We start from the raw sequence: 20,522 nt of genomic DNA on the forward strand, positions 1-20,522 counted from the left end.
ATAAGTCTTTTAAGATGGATATAATGAGAGACACTGACTTGTACAATTTAAAAGTGTAAATTTTACAGTATGCAAATTATATCTCAATAATGCTATCATAAAAAAAGAATAAATGTGCCGAACTCTATATTTGGTGTGGTGGACTGCATATGTTCCCTCATGTCTGTTTCAGCTCAAATCCTTTAAAATGACAGTCAAGAAATACATATGCCCACAGAGACAAAGGAAACAGGAAATAAGAACACAGTAATCAGAAGAGGTGAATACATTTTGAAAGCTTTTGTGGTAACTGACTTAATATATTTGAGAACGACAACAGCTAAGAGCCTTTGGAAGTGACAGCAATAGGAAACAAGAATCTCAGAAACTGTAGGCTTCACCAGGTACCTCTGTGGGACTGGGATATGAAGGCTAAAAACAGGAAGACTGATTTACAGTCTCCCTAAGATCTCTTCTGCCATCTCATGCCCCTAGGTGACCAGGCTTTCCCCATCCTGTCAGAAGACTGAGGGCTGCTCTCTGGAGTAGTTATTCACTGAGGATCTGTTCTCATGGGCTGAGATGCCAAAATGAAAACAGGCGCTCAGAGAAAGTTNNNNTGCTGAACTGGAAGGTTCCCAGTCCCTTTTTGCTATTTGGTTTCCAAAACATTGGTAGGCTACTCCATTCTTAGGAAGGGAAAGGGATTCTTGTCTCAGGAAAGAGACAAGTCCAAGAAAGCAGACCAGTAGATACAGGAATTAGAGGATATTCTGACCAAATGGCCAGACCCTCTTCAGTCAGCTACAGAGAAGCCTGGAGACAAGCCCCGCACACACATAGAGCTTCTCATTAGCACCAGACCACCTCACTTTTAGACACAGACTGACATCCAAAAGTCTTTACATATAGAAGGAAAGTCTCTAACATGTACATTAGAGACTGAAACAAATAAAAACAGGGCAAGTTTCCAGGAAAAGAAAAAGTGACCTGACAGTAGTATCTGACAGATTTGACCTTGAGGAAAGCTGAAAGAAGAGGTTTATTACAGAGAGGGAGTAGGAAATCCTAGCCAGACTTGAAAACCAAAAGAAAACAACAAAAAAAAAAGTGAGTAACAAAAGAGGCAAATAATTCTAGGAAAAAACAGGAAGTTTTATGAGAAAGGAAGTGTAACAGCATAGCAGTTGACTCACCACAGTACTTACCCAGCTGTAATAAAGAAGAGTCAATTACTGATTTAAACAAAAATGTATGCGGACTATATCGGAAGAATGAGAGGAAAGATATGTGTGTGAGAGAGAAGAGAGTCACCCTCATTTTCCATGGGAAGAAGAAAATAGACAAAAACTACCAGTTAAAATTTAAAATGGCAGTAGAAGCTTAAAGAACAGCAAAAGAATTCAAAGTGACTGCTTCTGGGGAGTAGAAACTGGACATGGGTCAGGTTGAACTAGGGAACCACCATTTTATGTTATGAGCTTTGTGATGTGCTTTGGCTTTTAAGATAATGTATACATATACACTGAATATTAACTACACTGAAATTAAAAATTTAAAAACCCATAAACTAGGGATGTACTGTATGGTGACTAACATAACATAATAAAAAATTATTATAAAAAAAACCCAAACAAACCCATAAGGTTCTGGGTATAGTGCCTGCACAGAATAGGCTTTCAATAAATGAATAAAAAATTTAAAATTTAAAAATGTGTACATATTGGTGTTATAAAAATATGATTTAAATTAAAAAGTAAGAGAATGATGTCAGCCCGAGCTTCTGACTGCGAATCAGTTAGTAGAGCCACAAAGGCTGAAAATGATCTAGAATAGCCAACCCTGGATTTTCAGGCTCTATGCCCACCTCAAGCTCTGCTTTGATCTCTGGCTAACTTTTGGTTCACTTCAAGGGCTGTCAATTCACCCATCCAAGAAGACGGGCTGACCTTACTGCAATGAGTTAATGGCAACAATCTGCAGAGATCCATGTCTGTGGAAAGGCAGGTCAAGTCAGATACTAGAAAATGACACCTAATACTAACTGATATAATATGATTAATAAAGGTCGTACAAATAAAAGTGCAATGCATTACTATGAAATGCAAATGCATTACTATGAAATGCAAATGCATTACTATGAAATACTTCTGAATGGAGGCAGAGCATGCAACTAAAATTTGCAATAGTTTGTTTATCCAGGGATGAACTGAGTAGCACATTCTAAGGCAAAGACACAAGCCCTAGCAGTTTGTCAGCAGCTGATACCACAGGAAGTTTGGGAATGCTCTTCTATTGTGTGGATCATGGGCCCATTTCTCTGCACTATCTGCCCCAGTGGTCTGGATCCAGAATCTGGTAGCCAATGGAGAGCCCTCACTTTTTCTTTCTACAGGTCACTTCCAGAAATACATTTTAATGAAGAAAAGTCGTCACCATTATTATAATTACAGTTATTAAACAGTGAAGTCTGGTTTGCAGGGGGAAAATATAAGGTGATTATTGAGTTCATAAGAAAGGAAAGAGTTCTGGTTTGCGGACAACTACTATGGCCGAGAGCAGCCTCCCATAGAGGCACATGGTCATAGGGCTGCTACCAGTCAGGGAAAACTTGCCAGTGTTACTGGGGTCTGTCTGTATCCGAACATTGCTGGCTTTCAGCTTCTGGGAGCCATACACTCACAGCTGTAAAATGGGGGCTGGTGAACCCTTTGCCCTAGGCAGCATCAGTCACTTGCACTCGGCCCCCGGCAGGGGGAAAGCCCCTGGGCAGTCTCAGCTACATGCTTCCTGTCTGGGGTGAAAAGTCAGTTTTAAGGTAGGTTTGTTGCCCACCTTGAGTTCATCTTTGCTCTGGAAGTTGTCCAGGAGGTGCTGGTAATGGGTGTCACACATCTGGCGGAGCAGCGAGAGAAGGCAGGACACGTACTCACCCTGAGGACCAACCAAAAAAACAAAACAAAACAAAACAAAACAAAACAAAACAAAACAAAACAAAACCACTCAGCACAGCTAACCACATGAGCTATTTCCCCAGTCCACAGAGGGCAAGGAGAGAAGGAAGGGTCTGAGATGGCCCCAATGATCATGAAAGGGAAGGTGAGAACTCTGGCCCTGAGTTTTCTTTTCTGCTAAGGGAGACCTGAAGGGCTTGGGAGTTTTGATGAGACCTCAGCAGCATGGGGCTAATGGAAAAACCTTAACAACTGTAACAAAGAAGTACTGCAAAGTGAGACAGATAGTCTAGTTTTTTTCCTAGGAAATTTCTGGCTACACAGTCCTTTGTCACTATATGTTGTCAGGCCACCACACTGAAGTCTAAAGGGGTTCCTCAGAACAGGGTGCTCAGCCTTTTCTGGGCAGAATTGGGGCTCTTCCCATCGTGCTGGGTTGGAGCTTCTCTTTATGAGAAGACAAGTTGTGGGCTTTAAGATAAGTAAAAATTTCAGGATAAAAAATGAATCATCAAAATTTCTTTAATTTCCAACTGTGGTAACATGGAAGAAAACCGTGTTTTAAGGACTCCAAGACTTTCACCATCTTATGGAAATTTTTGGCATGGGGCAGCTGATCAAATGCTTTTGAACTCATGGAAATTTGACAATGGTTTTTTGTCTCTCAGAGCATTTCTAGACATATGAAATCATTATGCATATGTGTACGTGGAACATACACATGTATATGAACCTCAGTTTCATCCAGAGAATGGGCTTAATAAGCCATAATTCATAGATTTGTTATGAGGATTGGAGGAATGAATGTACATGAAGCTTTTCAGTGGAAAAGTCCAGTACATAAAGACATGCTGGGTAAATTATGCAGTTATTACCATCTTCATTACACCTATGTGAATTAGCATCGCTAAATGAGTGTTTGTAAAGTGCACAGAGCAGGTTTGGCCCGCAGCAAGAGCTGTGCAGTCGTTGGACAGAAGCTGGCGTTACCAGGACATAGCAGGGTATGCATGTTTTTACCTGCAGTGAGAGTGCCCGCAATAGGCGCTCCCAAGGGAACATTCTTTCTATGCTCAGTGCTTCAGAACACATGCCTGTTCTCTGCTCTCCCTGCTCTCCCTAGCCTGCTGGAGCTTGGCTTGCTCCCACAGAGGATTCACTTCAAAGAAATCACTGCAGCCTCCCACCTGCCGACTGGAAGATTCCACGCAATCTGTTTATTGAGTTCTAATACCAGGGTTAAGAAGTCCGCTCTGGGTATAGGAGTGGGGGCTGTGTCTCTGTCCCTCCTGAGAGGCTGCCCAGGCTGTTTCTCTTCTAATTGTCCAGTAATGCCAGTGCAATTCTATCTCACCACAGTTTTCCTGACGCTAGACATTTGGATACAAACACTGTGGACAAAAACAACTAATCTGTAGATATAGCCAAATTCTAAGAAAATTATTCTGCTCTGCAGCACATCATTTAGAAGAGCCTGCTCCTCGAAGGAAAAGTCCATTTTTCACCTTCAATCTCTTACTACGTCTCTGCTTCATTCTACGTAATAGAAAATGAGTTGGCATAAAGGCAGTGGCCAACAGAGACAGAGTGCAGGGAAACAGGATACAAAGCATTCCCTGCATCTAGTAGACTTCTGGGACTATGAACCTGGGGCTTTCAGAGTGGAGATGGGAACCAGTCGCGAGAAGGGAAGAGGGCAGCATGCTGACAACCATGCAGGAAGGGAGATGGAGATGAAGGTGGCGCGATGAGGAGGTGGAGGCTGGTGTGCGGGAGCCCCAGGTTAGAAAAGAAAGCAAGAAAACCTGAATGTTAGTTACTAACAGTGATCTCGGCTGTGCACTGCGGGCACCGCTGCCCTCTTACCGCCTCCTGAGCGTGCGATTTGCTCATGATGGTGAGCAGAGTCTGCAAGAGCACGTCCAGGAGGCTCTCCACCATCATTTCTACCTCTTCCATGACATCTGCCTCCTGGAGCGGGCAGTGAGAGAGCACACGGTTAGCACCGGGCCCAGCTGTCAGGCAGCTGGCAGCACTCCCTAAGTCAGCGACGTCAGGAGTGGTCTTCTGACTGGATTCTTAACACTGAGCTCCGGCCTCACTAGCATGCAGTGGCAAGGAACCTGAGACAGTGGCCCTGAGAGAAGATGAGGCAAACCTGCCTCTGTTGCCCTGGTATGGTGGCCCGGGACTTCGCCTAACCCAGCACCACCTGACACCCGCAGTTCTGAACCTCAGGTAATGAACCTAGGTCCACTGTAATATACAGGACAGAAGCGAGGGTCCTAAGTTACATGTTTTCTTCGATTTCCCTCGAAAAGTCAGGAGAAAGCACAACACTGCTAACGCTTTGAGAAAATGGTATTCACGCCACAGGGTGTGGTGGTAGCACCTTCACTCTTGCTAACGCACAACTGCTAATGCACAAGGAAGTGTCTCAATCTTTAAGAGGACTGTTTTCTCCTCAGGGCTTTCTTTTAGGTGATGTGAAGCTTTGCTGGCCCCAAATGCTTCTCAGTATGGCTGCATTTCACTTCTAGCCCCTCAGCATTCTTGCTCGCGTTCCCTGGTTCACCTGAAGGACTCTGGTCTCAATGTGTCTTTCTTGGGCAGCCTCACAAAAACAATGGAGCCTACCTCCTCACTAAGCTCTGCTTCTCGGCCACCACACTCTGAGTCTAGGAAGAGTCTGTGCTATCCTTTTACAGACCTCTCACACTAATCTCACATCTTGTAGCCTGATTTCATTTATCTCACCGAGATTCCCATTGCCCCTTCTCTAGCCTCTTTATATTATTACTGGTATAAATGTCCATCTCCCCATCCATCCACCAATCGATTGTTCGTTAAGCATTTTCCATGTGCCGATCACTGTTTGTGAACCTGCGTATACAGAGGTGAACAAGAAAGATACTATCTCTACTCTCCTGGAGCTTAATTCCACCCCTACCTATCCATTCAATGTAATTATACTGTGTCCATTCCACACGAAAAATGTGAGCAGCTTCTGGGGCCAAAGTCTGCTTTCTCATCTGCCGAAGTGACTGTAACACTCTTATCTATGTTGTCTCCCTGACTAGTTGTAAGCAACCAGTTGCACGCAACTCTCTAGTCCCACAAAAACAACCAGACCATCTCCTTCAGGTTTTTACCTGTTTCCATTCCTCTTCCATTCCTCTCCTTCCCTTTATTTTCCCCTTCAATTTCTCTCCTTCCTTTAGCAAGAAGCCTCCCACCTCCTCAAGTCTGACCTTGGGCTGCTAACACACCTTATGTGCCTAGTGTTGCCTCTCTGAGGCCTGGTGGGAAGGAGAGCTGCCAAGCCTTGCCTGGAGCCAAGAGCAAACAATAGGGCCACTACAACCACCACAGGCACTCTGCCAACTGAGGCCCCTGTCTCCAGGTGGTACTTTAAGTCTGGACACCAGAGCACCCTACTGGGTCCCTACATCTTGCTCAAAGCAACCATACTCTTTTTTTCAGGACCTCTCCTGCTCTACATGGGTAGCCTAACCTGTACATTCTTATTACCTGGCTACCGGTCTGCATTTTAAATGTGCTTGAAATTTTATTCTCCAGAAACTTGATCTCAATTTAGTAAGATGTTGTAATAAAAAACTCACTCTTGTTCTTAATTTCTTTTTTTATACTTTCCTATAGTTTATACATTTTCTCTAATATGTATTTCTTCTATTATAATATATAAAATAAATATCATTAAAATAAATCCCTACCCTTATTCATGCCTGTTACATGTCTTTTCTCCACCCCCCTGGCCCCTGACAGATCTCTTTTTAAACAAAAAAGTAAAGAGGAGAGAAAATAGGCAAAAGCATTACTAGTTGAAACCTCATCTTTAAAGTGCAATTCTCCCATCCCATGAGGCTCAGAGCTCTTGTGGGCAAGAACTATCTCTCATACATCCTGACCTCATCTGGCATGGTATAGGAATGCCATATGGGTGGAATCAAGCTGCCAGGAAGCTGACAGAAAAGTCTGAATGAGCAAACTGCCTCCCAGCCTGGGCCTGTCTCCCTGCTCTTGTGCCTGAGTATCCTCAGAACACTCCCAGGAACACAGGATTAATACCTTTTGATAGAAATAGAACATGGCACAGGATCGGGCTTTCTGGTGTTAAAGATAACTACATTTCTGGATGGATTTATGGGAGCACAACTTTTTTTCAAATAGCAAAACTGTGCTGTGTGGAGAAGCCCCGCTGGGCATACACAGGCCTCCATTCACTTGGGCACCTTCCTGTCACTGATGAAAGCTTCTCTGACTGAGCAATGTACAAAGTGATCTTTGTTGGTCTGCCTCTGGCTAAAGTAATACAAGACGGGCAGAGCTGAGGCAGGATGAGGTGGACGTGGGGCCACTACCAGAGAGCTGGTCTTGACGATGGAGAAGATGCTGCCAAGAATCCCTGAGCAGATTAGCAGCTCTTTCTGCTGCCTCAGGTGAAGGTGAATGTGATGGAGAACCACGGGAAGCAGGATGCGGCGGGATTCTGAGAGAGAAAACACAAAGGTGAAGAAGCCCTTCAGAGGAGAACTAGCTACCTCTGGAAGACAGCAGCACTGTGGTGCTTAACTGGTCTCAAAGCAAGTGGGGCTGAAACTGGTGCCAAGCTGGAGGTAACTTCCTTCCCTTATGAGGGCCTAAAAACCCACCTCCTAGACATTATAAGACATCCCACAGCATTATCCTTCCATCTCTCTTTCCTTCTTTCTCCTTTTAAGCCTCAGTATCTATGACATTTTGTGCAGGATGAATGTTAGGGGATTACTTCCAAACGAAATCTCTTTAATGATTAGATTCCAAAAATAAAAGCATAGCTTACAGTGAAAATTCCATTTAAATGACACACCTAGTTCTATGAACTATACTGATCGAACCTGTAGACTTGACATGGATTATAAAAGGTGACTCTTTATGATGCTCTGGCTAGGTGCCTGGCATGAACATTTACTTGGTGGCAGCCATTATGCCTACCTCCTTTTCCCCTCAGGCTTAGGGGACAGGCTTGGCATGTCCACAGCAAAGAAGGGAACAGTAGAGGACTTGTCTTGTCATAAGCCTTTGATAATTAGCTAATGCTTATTGTCAATCCTAACTTTTCTCCTCAATGTTACCTGAACATTTTCATAAGGAGATGACTATATTTAGAACTCTTGTCAGGAAGGCTGAATCCTAGTTCAAATTCCTTTATTAACTCACCCTAGGGGACCTTAGGCTGGTTGATTCCTTCTATGGGCTTGCTTTTTCCCATCTGTACAATGAGGTGCTAATGGCCTTTTCTGCATTTCCTTCACAGGTTTGAGGAGAAGACAAAGTGAAATACAAGTGTGAACACGTTTCGGGTGCTCTGCCCTCCCATGTGCTCAGTGACTGTGTGACTCTGCAGGTACCCTCCTACCTGGCCAGCATGATGCAGTCAGATTGCCAGTAATACAAACAAGCCAGGGCATTTTGGATTTATTTGACCATAGTTAAGTATTCCAGATGAAATTCAGAAAAAAAACTTTTTTTTTCCAGCCAAAGACAAATTATATGACTTATAAGAGATTTGGGGGCTGTCGTGTCAAATATTTAGAATATATTCAAATAAAATGGAATGACAGCTGTTCTATGTTTAAAAGGATGGTTGGACAAAAGAGAAGTTCATGATACATTCTGTAGACCAAAACACCAACAGAGCAGGATTTATATAACAACCAATAACTATCTGCAGAGAAAACAGCAGCTTGTTATTGGAACGTGCTGAAGAAGAGACCGGGCTGATATGCTCTGAGAATGTAAGTGTTGCTTAAAAGACACTGCCGGTAAAAATCTTGCTTCAAGGGAGCCGCTGCAACTCAAGCATTCAATGAAACGGAGATGCAAATGAAAATCTGGTGGTGGCTTGTCATCTCAAACTCCAACTACATAGTTCCATTGCCGCATAAAGTTTAAGACCAGTTTTTCTTAAGTGATTATGGGAAGCAGCGAGTACGTACAAAAATATTAGAAATAAAGGATGCCAGTGAGGGCAGTCTGCTGTCCCCCTTCCCATATATTCGAAAGCCTCTTCTTCAAGCAGCGCACAAAGCCTGAACGTATGCAGTGGCCTCAGTGCCAACGCGTCCAAACCAGTGATAAAAATCTCCAGCCCAGGAACTGGTGAAGGGAGAAGTGTTAACTATAAAGAGTGACTGGTAGAGAAAAGCTGACTTTCTTGGTGGCAGCTTTGCCATGAATAATAACCTATTCTGGCAGAGTTAAGTTAAAGGGAACATTTATTTAATATTTCAATTGTGTGTAGCACTTGGTTGAGAAATTATCGTTCTTACACTTTAAAAGTAAAAAAAAAATTTACTACCAAAAATTCTAATTATAAAAATCCTAATAATAATTGTTTTGTTAGTGTTTCAGATTTACTTCTGTGACCTAGAAGTTTATTCTATGATCATGATATTCCATTTAAAGGATAAGGCTCATACTGATCTTAACATTTGGCCACTGAGTATTTGGTACCACTGCCAGGCTGATCATGCTGAATGTAGTTTCCGATGTGAATACAGAGGTTCTTCCAGAAAGGTAATCTGGGCTGTCTATTATTTGTTAGGCTGTCCTGACCTCTTGGGAAATGGAGGGCTCACTGTCCATCTCTTTATCTGATCCTTAGAGGCTCTTTCAAAGACAGGCAAGGAATCTATCTGATTGGTGAGACAAGGAACAAAGTAAACACAGTGGGTCCTTAGGGCCCCCTTTAAAGGGTTTCTCTTATTTCCTTGACTTACCCTCATCCCCTTGGGCTACACCCTTCTCTCTTGTTCCCCCCTCCTTTCCCTCTGCTTTCTCATCCTGCAGGGGGTGTGGCAGGCCCAACTCTTGGCAGCCGGTTAGACTTGTGGGCCTGGAAGTTGCTCTGCAGGCCACCCATGGGCATGGCCCAGGCTGCAGGTCCCTAGGGATAAATCATGAGTGAGGCAGTAGGCCTCTGTCTTGGCTGCATTATCTAACATAGTTTCCCAAACGCTCTGCATTTTTAGGGCCACAGGCTTCTTGCATGATGGCTGATAAAGCAGATCCTTTGGTTACTACTTGATAATACCCTGGAAAGGAGGAAAGGTGAGTCTGACTCTCGTCCCAACTTGATTTACCTGAGAAAGAAAACAGGCGGCTATCCACAGTCCTGGCGATGGACTGGAGCTTCACCACATCCATTGACTGCCCAATGTGCACGGTGCTGGGCATGCTCCCCAGAGTCCCTCTTACAAACTCTGCCACCTCCTGCACGGTGAACATTTGCAGCAGCTCATCAAAGATGGTTGGGAAGGAATTAAGGAGTGCAGCCTGTAGAAGCAAGTGAGGCTGTGGTTAGCGCAGAGTTAGGTGTCTAGCTCACGTGGTCAGATGATCATACGAGGAGGCGAGAGGCTGAAAAGTCACTGCAGCACCCCCGGCTCATGGGGGCTCCTCCCAGGCCTTTGACTCCGCACATCCCTGCAGCATTCTTGGGGCATGGAACAGAAGAGCAAAAAGGAAACTAAAACAAGAAAACTTGCTGGGGCTCAGGCCACTTGAAGCTTTCATAACTTGCCAGTACATTTGCTGGCAAGAGAAGGCAACATAAAAAGAAATCAGCTCAATATGGCTTAATAGCCATAGTTGTTTTGCTCACAAAATGGATTTAAATTTTTTGTCTGTCTCTATGATCAAACTCTCGACTTTCTAATTTTGGTCTCAAATTCAAGCCAGGAACTGCTCAAAGAACATATAGTGGAGAGAGCTGAGCACCAGCAAGCAGCATGAGCTGAACTCCGCTCACAGCCCTGTAGCCAGCAATCCAGCTCTGAGAACTGGACCATTTTCCCAGGATAGAGACATTTATTTGAAACCATGAAATCTGAAGGCTTTGTAAATCGTGTCCTTCATCTGTGATGCTTGGCAGTGTCAACTGTAAATCCACTTGGGGATGGAAGATGTGCGGATTTAGTCAGCTAGGAACTCTTGAGGACTGGTGATTATGTTGGCATAGAGTTCAGCAAACTAGATGGCCAGTGCATGGGTGGGAGTGTGTGTGTTTGGAGACTTCTCCTCATGGATCTTGGCTCTGGTAGACCTATGAAGTGGCCTCTTCAAGACAATCTGGTAATAGTTCCAGAGTCTTTCAGAGGCAGAGGAGTATAGGAGAAAGAGAATTTTGGAATTAGACAGACATGAGTTCAAATCTCCGCTTTACTACTTATCTATCATATAGCCTTCCGTGAGTTACTGCCTAATCCTCCGTTTTCTCATCTATAAAATGAGGATGATGTTATCTCTTGTCTCTTGGTATTGGCATGAAAAAAATTAGGTGTATGAGGTTAGTTTCCAGCAGAGTGGCTGGCACATCATTGGCCTTTGAGAAATACTGGTCCTCCTTCTCTCTTGTCTACATGGTAGCAGACTTTCCCACTTCTCAGTCCTCTTACACGATTAATCCAGAATTCACACAAGGGAATGGAGTGTCACTGTGAGACAAGAAGGTGAGAGTGCACGGGGGCGGGGGGCTGTTTTCCTTGAATGCTTCATCAGGCAGTAGACACTGGCCTACAGTGGGTGAAAATTTATGCCATGGGGAAACAAGTCCGTCTGTGAAATATACGGCAGTCTGTGTTCAGGCCAGGCCCAAGGACAGAACTTAGATGAATTCTATCCAAAGATTTATAACTCCTTGGGATATCAAAGGGATTTTTTTTTTTTTTGCAGAAATTAGAACAAGCACAAAAGCATAGTATCATAAGAAGTTAGATATAAAAGACAAAGGGGGGAAAGCAGGCCTTTCATAATCCACAACAAATAGTAAATATTCTCTTAAATGGTGAGATTTCCTGTACTTTGCACCAGGACAGAAGGACACTTGCACCCGAACATCTCCTAGTGGTCAGAAGCAAAGACATAAAATCTATCAGTACCGTAGACTTGCTGAGAGTTCTGAAACTCATGAAACATGAGCCTGGCACCAAAGAAGCAGGTCTGCCCCTGACTCGGGTCTAAGCTGAGACTAGATCTGAACTCTCCTGATGCGATAGGAACATGCCACAGAGTACAAGGCATTGCTAAGTTCTCAGTATGCATCTCTGCCTTGCTCTGCTAGCTACCTCTGAGCACCCCATATCTATGTATGCTGAGGGGAAGAGTAGGTGTCCTGGGCCCTTGTTGGCAGGAGGAGAGATGGGAGGAAGAAGATGAGTTGTGTGGGGTACTTTGGAAGGGAGACCATGGAATGACCTTTTCTTACAGAGACACCTGGAAACCTTGAGGAATTTCCACTCTTTTATAGAGTCTAACTCACAGTTGTTCACTTGTTCTCTGGTCCAAGGAGCTTAAAGGCAATTGGCATCAGGGGCAGCGGAAAGTCACGTGGAAAACAAAAGAGCAGACTCTTAAAGGAAATATTTATTTATTTATTTTTTTTTTTTTTTTCAATAATGATTTTTTATTATATTATGTTAGTCACCATACGGTACATCCCCGGTTTCCGATGTAAGGCTCGTTGATTCATTAGTTGTGTATAACACCCAGTGCACCATGCAATACGTGCCCTCCTTACTACCCATCACCGGCCTATCCCATTCCCCCACCCCCCTCCCCTCTGTGGCCCTCAGTTTGTTTCTCATAGTCCATAGTCTCTCATGTTTCATTCCCCCTTCTGATTACCCCCCTTTCTTTATCCTTAAAGGAAATATTTAAACATATATTGGCACTCATGACAGTCTTGGCAGCAACTGAATGAATGGACGAGAGTGATCTTTGCTGTTAGGTTTTGAATAATAATTGGCTTCAGAGGGGAGGGGGTGGGGGAATGGGATAGGCTGGTGACGGGTAGTAAGGAGGACACGTATTGCATGGTGCACTGGGTGTTATACGCAACTAATGAATCATCGAACTTTACATCAGAAACCAGGGATGTACTGTATAGTGACTAACATAATATAATAAAAAATATTATTATAAAAAAATAAATAAAATTAAATTTAAAAATCTTAAAAAATACATTAAAGAAAATAAAGCAAAATAAAATAAAGTCTGTGTGGAACCTCAAAAAAAAATAATTGGCTTAAAAAAATCAAAGAAATGCTTTTATTAGATAAAATTCTGACATTTATGTATAAGAGAAAATATCCCCCTTGTGACTGTGATAATAAACAATATCCTTGACCCTTTCTAGGATGACGTTCCCTGGGAAAGGTAACAGATTAGCTGACTGGACATTTTTATTTTTATTTTTATTTATTTTTTTAAATAATTTTTATTTTGTTATATTAGTATAAGGAAACAAATTTTCTTCCCACACTGATAATTCCAGTAGAATCTAATCTTAATTCTTAAACAAAGTTTTCTAGTTATTTCTGCCTATTTCACTCTTAACTTCTGGAATGGATAAGTACTAATATAAAGTTTATATTTTTTAATTTTTTAAAAATGAACACAGTGACTAGGAAACAAAATTCTCTATACATTCTGAGTATCCCCTTTAAATAAGATGTTCAAAAATGACAAATAGTATGGTAACTAAATAGCTTTGGCCTAAAGAGGGCTTCTGAGAGTAAAGTTGTGCTTTTTCTACACCATAAAGCCACTGGTTTATATTTGGCAGCTAGGGCAGAGACGCCTTTGAAGTAAAAGCAGCATGTTGTTCTATTAGGTATTTCCTTGCAAATCACCCCTCACCCAACACACAGGAGTCTGGCAGGGCTTCTTCAACTCTAGAAGCCACAGGACAAATAAGCCACGTGCTAAGGCAGGTGAGAATCCAGCAGCAAAACTTCCCTGCAGCTCACACACCTGAGTGAAAAGGAGTGTTTCTGAGTTTCTGCTGTCCAGACTGAGCACAAACCGGATGGACTGGAAAAGTTCTTGGATGCTGGACCGGAACTGTTCCTCCTCCATCCCACAGGTGGCTCGGGAATACAGGATCCTCGATTGCACAATAAACTTGAAAAGGTACTCCAAGGCCTGGAGGTGTGGGAGCAAAAGGGGTAGGTGTTAAAGATGGCCAACAACCAATAAAGCAGGGAATAAAGGGCAAAGTAACTGTAAATTCTACACTGAAATCAGGTGATGGCCAATTTCAACTGTGGAGACAAGCACTTTTTCTCAAAAGTCCAAAGGGTCACTGAGCAGCAGCTGCCTTCTTCCTGAGAGAATTACCGAATTATTTCACAATTGTTTTTGTGGTTCTAGAAAGGAGGAACCACAGGCTGTTATGGGAGCTGTTGAATTCAAGAACATACAGGATCAAAAGAAAATTAAGTTTCTTCGCATTTTTTTTTTCAGGTCTGGAAATAAGGGCTTCAAAAGCAATGATGTAACTTCTCTTGAATTTGTTCCATGAAGAAAAAGTCCTTAAGGAATCTTCTGCACCTCTGAGATACAGCTGGGGCCTGACACGGTGCCAGCCTTCTCACTGGGGATCAAGTCTGGAGAAAACCTGACCCAGGTTGCACAGCCCCAGGTGGACCTGACACATTCACTCTCCATCCTCTTCCAAACTAGGGCACCTTCATACATAATTTTTGACCAATGCAGAAGATGAAACTCCTGTAACATGTTTTAGGAGTAGAATCTAATTCGGGGGAGTCCCTGCAGCTTGGCTCATGCTTATGAGCAGAGTAATTATCTTTTAAAAGAACAGACTGAAAATCCAAGACTATGCTTTCCAATCAAAGAAATGCCACAGATTTCCCAGACACTGGAAAGGCAGAGACACTGGGGACAAACTTATCCAAGGATGAAACAAATGGAGTTCAGCTACTTGAAATATATAATAGGAAATAATTCTCAAGCTACCTTTCATGACCTATGCATGTATCAGAAGGTTTGGCAAAACAAAAACAAAGTTTTGTGGCCCAGATTGAATTCAGCTGGCATGGTAGAATGGCTAGGTCAGAAAAATGCATCTTCCGAGGCTTGCACTAGTAGAAAAAATTACAGTGTGTGGCCTCATCAGCATGAATGCTACAGCCTCCGTTCCAGTAGCCTTTTAATGCCTGGTCTGAAAAGAACCAGGAAAACCTATGCTACATACTCAGTTTTGAAAAGGAAAATGTTTTCCTCATGACCAGTTTTTTTTTTTTCTTTTTCAGTTTGAGACAGTTAATACAAGAGATGTATCGAATGGCTTGAAACATCTACTAGCTCCATAGTGAAAGGCAGAACGAGACAGCAAAATTGCTTGTACTTCCTGGTCATGAGTGGTGGAGCCCATGAAATTTATTCAAAATTCAAGGGTACTCCCAACCCTGTGTGGAGACAATGGAACACATAACTGTGGGTGAAGCATCTGCTCTGTCCAGTTCTACTTAAGTTAATAAACCTGAAAGGAAAAGAGACCCTAAAAGTTATTACAACCTTTCTATCACTAAGAAGATCCATTGTGCCTACTCTTTCCTCTTCATGGTTCCCTGGGGGACCTGATGTAGTGAAAAGTGTCCTATCTTTTTAGAACACCTTGCCAAATACCATCCTCAAACTCACCAAAGATACCTCCTACAGGTCATTCATAAGGGAACAAACAAAGTAATCAAGTAAGAAAACAAAGCACTCTTTATTTTCATCTTCCTTGGTGGTCAAACTTTCTTATTAGAAAGGCCATGGCTTTGAAAGAGAAAGGAAGAGATGGATATGGGTGGCAAGATATACTGAATCAAGAGTAATAAAGAAGAAGAGGTTTCCTGGTCCGCACCTTATCACACCAGAAAGACAGTTGCCCGGCCAGGACCATGTGTATCCCATGAAGGATGAAAAGAGGGTTGGATAGAGACTTACTGGTTTAGTCAAGAGGACTTATTAACTAAAATTTGATGAAGAAGGGGAAATGACCTGATAAAACCTTAGTACTGGATGCATTAGTGTGAGATGCCATTCAAACAAGCTTGAAATGATGAGAATATGTATGACAGTACCTCAGAAAAGTGCTCCCCCAAAGGGAACTCTTGCTTCTTTCCACCCAAACCTGATCTTCTCCCAAAGTACATTTCCCAAAGTAACCCTGACATCAACCCAGCTGATCTAGCCAGACTCCTTGGAACCAGCCTCAGTTCTTCCTTTTTGTCACCTCCCATCCAATTTAACATTTGAAATCCCCAGCTTTGGTCACATCAGTCACTTCTTGGTTGCTTGAAACAACCCTGAGATCATGACCTGAGCCAAAATCAAGAGTCAGAAGGTTAACTGAAGCCTCAGTGAGGCTTTTAAACATGCTGTTTCCTCTGTCTGGAATGCTCATCCCCCAGGTCTGGACACTGATTTCAGCCCAGAGGTCACTTCCTCAGAGAGGCTTTCCCTAAAATCTTGATGTGAAGTAAACCTTCCTTTCCAGCCAGTCTATCCTATGATCCTGTTTATTCCCTTCATAGTATTCATCAAGTTGTTTTTTTTTCACTGACTTTGTGTATTTATCTGTGTTACATGTTTGGCTGTCTTTCCTCCACTTGGATGGAAGCGCTATGAAGGCCTAGCCTTTTCTGCTTGGGCCCCTGCTGAATCCCCAGTGGCTACTACAGTGTTTGACACATGGAAGGTATCAAGAAACATCGAGCGACTGAATGACTGAATGAATGATTCCAGGCAGGAAGCATGTCCAGGAGCTACAGGCACATCATCCGATCTTTCTGCCTTAAGATAACATTATTAGGAATAAAGATCTTCTGGGGCAAAAATCAAGGGGGGGAAGGGAGAATTATGTAGTCCAAGGTGTTCCTGAAAGCAGGCCAGGGTACTAGGATGTCTACACTTGTCCTACATGCGATAAACCATTGACATTACTGACAAACAACTGCAGGGTGGGCCCTTTACGTACAGTGAGCTCAGTACATTACCCGCATGGCTTCCTGAATGTGGTCCTGTCGAATCAGTTCTGCTGAGCAGTCCATGTACCACTTCAAACAGCGGATGAGCTCCCTGGGAAAGAGAACAGTTCCAGAAATCCCACTTTAATTCAAAAGCAATGCAGCTTGAAATTTTTGCAGCCCAGAATTAGCCACACAGGAATAACATCCTGCTGGTGAGCCAGAATGAAGTGATGGAACTGTTACAGCTACAGACTCTCCAGATCATCTGAGACCAGACAACATACTTCATCCACGGAGTTGCTACATTTTAATTAGCAGTTATAATCATTCTTTCTCACTCTCCCTGACACACATTTCTTCTTTGATTATAAGAAAGTTGTCCCCAAAGTCCTGGATTTTGCATGTATTTTTGTTTTGTCTAAACTTGCTGTGTCTCCAGAACATACAATGACTAGTAAATAGTAGACACGGATAAAGGAATACAGTCCCTTGTGCCCCTTCTTGCTCCTCCTTTATCTCATATATTTTATTTTTTAGGACCAAGTAACCTGCGTGAAGGAAGATGACAGGATCAGAAGGCCTGTGCCTTACATGGCAACAAGGCACAGAAGTCAAGTACATGTCAAACAGAACAGAAAACAGGGTCTTGAAGAGATATTTGTATACCCATGTTCATAGCAGCATTATTCACAGTAACTAAAAGGTGAGGGCACCCCAAGTATTCAACGGGTAAGTGGATAAACAAAATGTGGTATGTATGTACAATGGGACATTATTCTGCCTTTAAAAGGAAGGAAATTCTGACACATGCTACAACATGGATGAACCTTGAAGACGTTATAAGTGAAATAAGCCAGACACAAATAGACAAGTATTGTTTGATTCAATTGACATGAGGTACCTAGAACAGGCACATTCAGAAATAGAAAGTATAATGGTGGTTGCCCAGGGGCAGCGGGAGGGGGAGGGGTGAAGGGGAGTTAATATTTAATGGGTACAGAATTGCAGTTTTGCAAGATAAAAAAAGTTCTGCTGATGGATGGTGGTGATGGTTGTACAACAGTCTGAACACACTCAATGCCACTGAGCTATATACACTTAAAAACAGATATTTTATATTCTATGTATTTTACCACAATTAGAAAAAAATTAAGTAGAAAGAAAAAGGTCAGCTGAATGAATGGTGGTTGTCACTGAACTTTTTAATTAATTAATTAATTAATTAATTTATTTATTTTTAAAGATTTTATTTATTTATTCGACAGAGAGAGAGAGACAGCCAGCGAGAGAGGGAACACAAGCAGGGGGAGTGGGAGAGGAAGAAGCAGGCTCATAGCGGAAGAGCCTGATGTGGGGCTCGATCCCATAACGCCGGGATCACGCCCTGAGCCGAAGGCAGACGCTTAACCGCTGTGCCACCCAGGCGCCCCGTCACTGAACTTTTTTAAAGCCTGTCTTTCTATTCAGATACAAGTCCTAATAATGACGCCAAATGGAACTTACTTGTATGCCAGGGCCCCAGCAAAGTGTTTCTGGATGTATGTGTCCATTACAGGCCGGAAGTGGAAATACTTGATGTCTCTGAGCAGGTTGATGATGAAGACCTAGAGGAGATGGAGCGTACCAGGGTTCACTGGAGGCCTCGGGCCTATCTCCAGCAGAGAACAGAACTCTTGCTTCTTTAAGGAATGACAAACTCTCAGTGTTTTCTCTAGTGTCCCCCATGGGCAGAGAATGTAAGATTTCTATTCTGTGTCTGTATCTCTGTCTTGCCTGTTCTATTCCTACAGCCCCTGGCCTCTGAATTTGGACTTGGGGCTCATATGTCTGTGCCAGTGTCACTCTGAGTCTCTCTCTTCACAATAATGCTGGGTGGTGTGATACAGATTAGAAAAAAGCAAACAATACCTGTGTATGGTGGCATAAATATGAAGGTGTCTCAGAAAACTTGGAAAAGAGAGGAAAAAAGATTATCCTCTAAGCCAGCTCAGACTATGAAAGGCTGTCCTTCAGAAATGGGGCTGGCTGGCCAGGAGAGCAAGGAAGAAGAAAAGCCAAAGGGGCAAACTATGCAAGTGTCATTTTAACACTCTCCTCTGCTCCTCATCTATCAGGTAGACTTACAGTAGGTGGTCCCCCTTGAACGTAGAGCACTCCTATGGGACTAGATCTATTAAGCTAAATGCAATGAACATCCAAATCACTGTCCGTTCTCATTAGGCAACATTTGGAGACTCCGGTACTCAAACAACTGCACACAGGGAGACAGTGTGAGGCTCAGACCAGCATGGGTGAGTCTCTGCTCTTCCTGGTGGTTATATCCTACTCTGCAGGTGAAAAAACAGGCCGTCTGGTTTCCTGTATTTGTCTCTGAGCATTTTGTTGGTGTAGGTCTCTATTTCAGGGGCTAGGTAACTCTGCCACAGTGATGAGACTGAGTATCAGAAGTACAAAGTTGAAGCCAGACCTGACCAGGCTGAATTCTTCAAATTTCAGGTTGTAGGGATCTGCCTGGTAAGTTGGTTCGTTGGTCTTCCTTGGGTGACACTCCTTAGCCCCTTTTCTATTGGGAACATCTGTACCTTGCATTGACTCATTCTAATAAATTGCTTCCCTTGGATTTTTAAAAACGTGACAGAAATGAAGGATGGGTGAGACTTACCAAAGACTGAAACACCAACAGGCCATATTTCTCTGTATTATCATCCAAAATCACAAAGAGTGTATCTAAAATGTCTTGCAGAAACTGTAACATAAAAAGCAGAGGGCTCAAGTTTAGGACCTTGTACACATGGTCAAACTTCCATATACCAATGAATTTATCTCTCAATAAACAAACTCAAAAATCTCCTAAGATCTCAAACCACCACTTAGAAATAATCGAGTATCCCACCTCCACCTAGCTAAGCGATAACCAGGTGGACTCAAGGTGTTTGTGTGCCCAAAGGGCCCTGAGAGAAAGTTGGAGAGGCTCTTTCTCTTGGGTAAGCGCTTAACTTCTAAGAGCAGTTACCTAAAAAACACAGGCCACCCATGTAGAATTGTACCTTTGGAATAAAGACAATCTAAGTGATTCTGATGCCAAATTCATTTTGAGAAAAAGAGCTCACTGTCCCAGGCCCCCAAAGAGTGCAGCAGTCCCTTACGCTCTGTTGTGGTCTAACTCTACAGAGGACACTTGAGTAAGGGTGTGGCAGGCTAGGCCTTAGCTACAGATACCACGTTTTGGTCTAGAAATCAGTATTCTGGGAGAAGGGAGAAAGCTGTTGCTGAGGGCTATCAATGAGGGTAAAAGATCTGGAAGCACCATTTCTTGTTTGTTTTTGTTTTTTTGTTTCTAAGATGCAAAATCCAAGGGAGAGGATGATAAATACTCATGGACACTGGCAGTCTTTACAAATCAAATCTAACATTCTGTTGGCCAAAAGGCAACTGAATGATACAATGTTTACCATTTATGTCCTAGTGATGTCTAAGCTGGCAGGCAAGGATGCGGGGTGTTGATGGGCAGGATTGGCCACAGGCTGATGAATGTTGGTGCTAGGTGCTAGGTAGTTGTAGGGTTCTTTATACTATTTTACTTTCGTGTGTGTTTGAAATATTCTAATAAAAAGAAAAAAATATTTTAAAATTCTAGCAGATTCTGTTCACTCTCTCTTCTGGGGACTTAAGATCAATTATTGATGCTAAAACCAGATATGCTGATATGATATTCTCTTACCAGGAAGACAACACCTCAGACTTAAAAAGATTACAGATTTGTTAA

General features: G+C 42.8%; 1 protein-coding gene across 1 annotated transcript in view; it reads right to left on the reverse strand.

Moving 5' to 3' along the window:
* The window catches only part of DOCK3 (dedicator of cytokinesis 3), a gene marked incomplete at its 5' end in the record, with an annotated part of 534,371 nt that overhangs the window by 66,391 nt on the left and 447,458 nt on the right, over positions 1-20,522 (reverse strand). The window contains 8 exons of the mRNA XM_040628234.1: positions 2,815-2,913; positions 4,758-4,904; positions 7,316-7,443; positions 10,079-10,271; positions 13,749-13,919; positions 16,784-16,865; positions 18,260-18,360; positions 19,419-19,502. Coding sequence (XP_040484168.1) covers positions 2,815-2,913; positions 4,758-4,904; positions 7,316-7,443; positions 10,079-10,271; positions 13,749-13,919; positions 16,784-16,865; positions 18,260-18,360; positions 19,419-19,502 — 1,005 coding nt within the window. The remainder of the gene's footprint in view (positions 1-2,814; positions 2,914-4,757; positions 4,905-7,315; positions 7,444-10,078; positions 10,272-13,748; positions 13,920-16,783; positions 16,866-18,259; positions 18,361-19,418; positions 19,503-20,522) is intronic.

This window comes from Ursus maritimus, unplaced genomic scaffold (assembly GCF_017311325.1).
Source record: "Ursus maritimus isolate PB19 unplaced genomic scaffold, ASM1731132v1 scaffold_14, whole genome shotgun sequence".
NCBI lineage: Eukaryota > Metazoa > Chordata > Mammalia > Carnivora > Ursidae > Ursus > Ursus maritimus.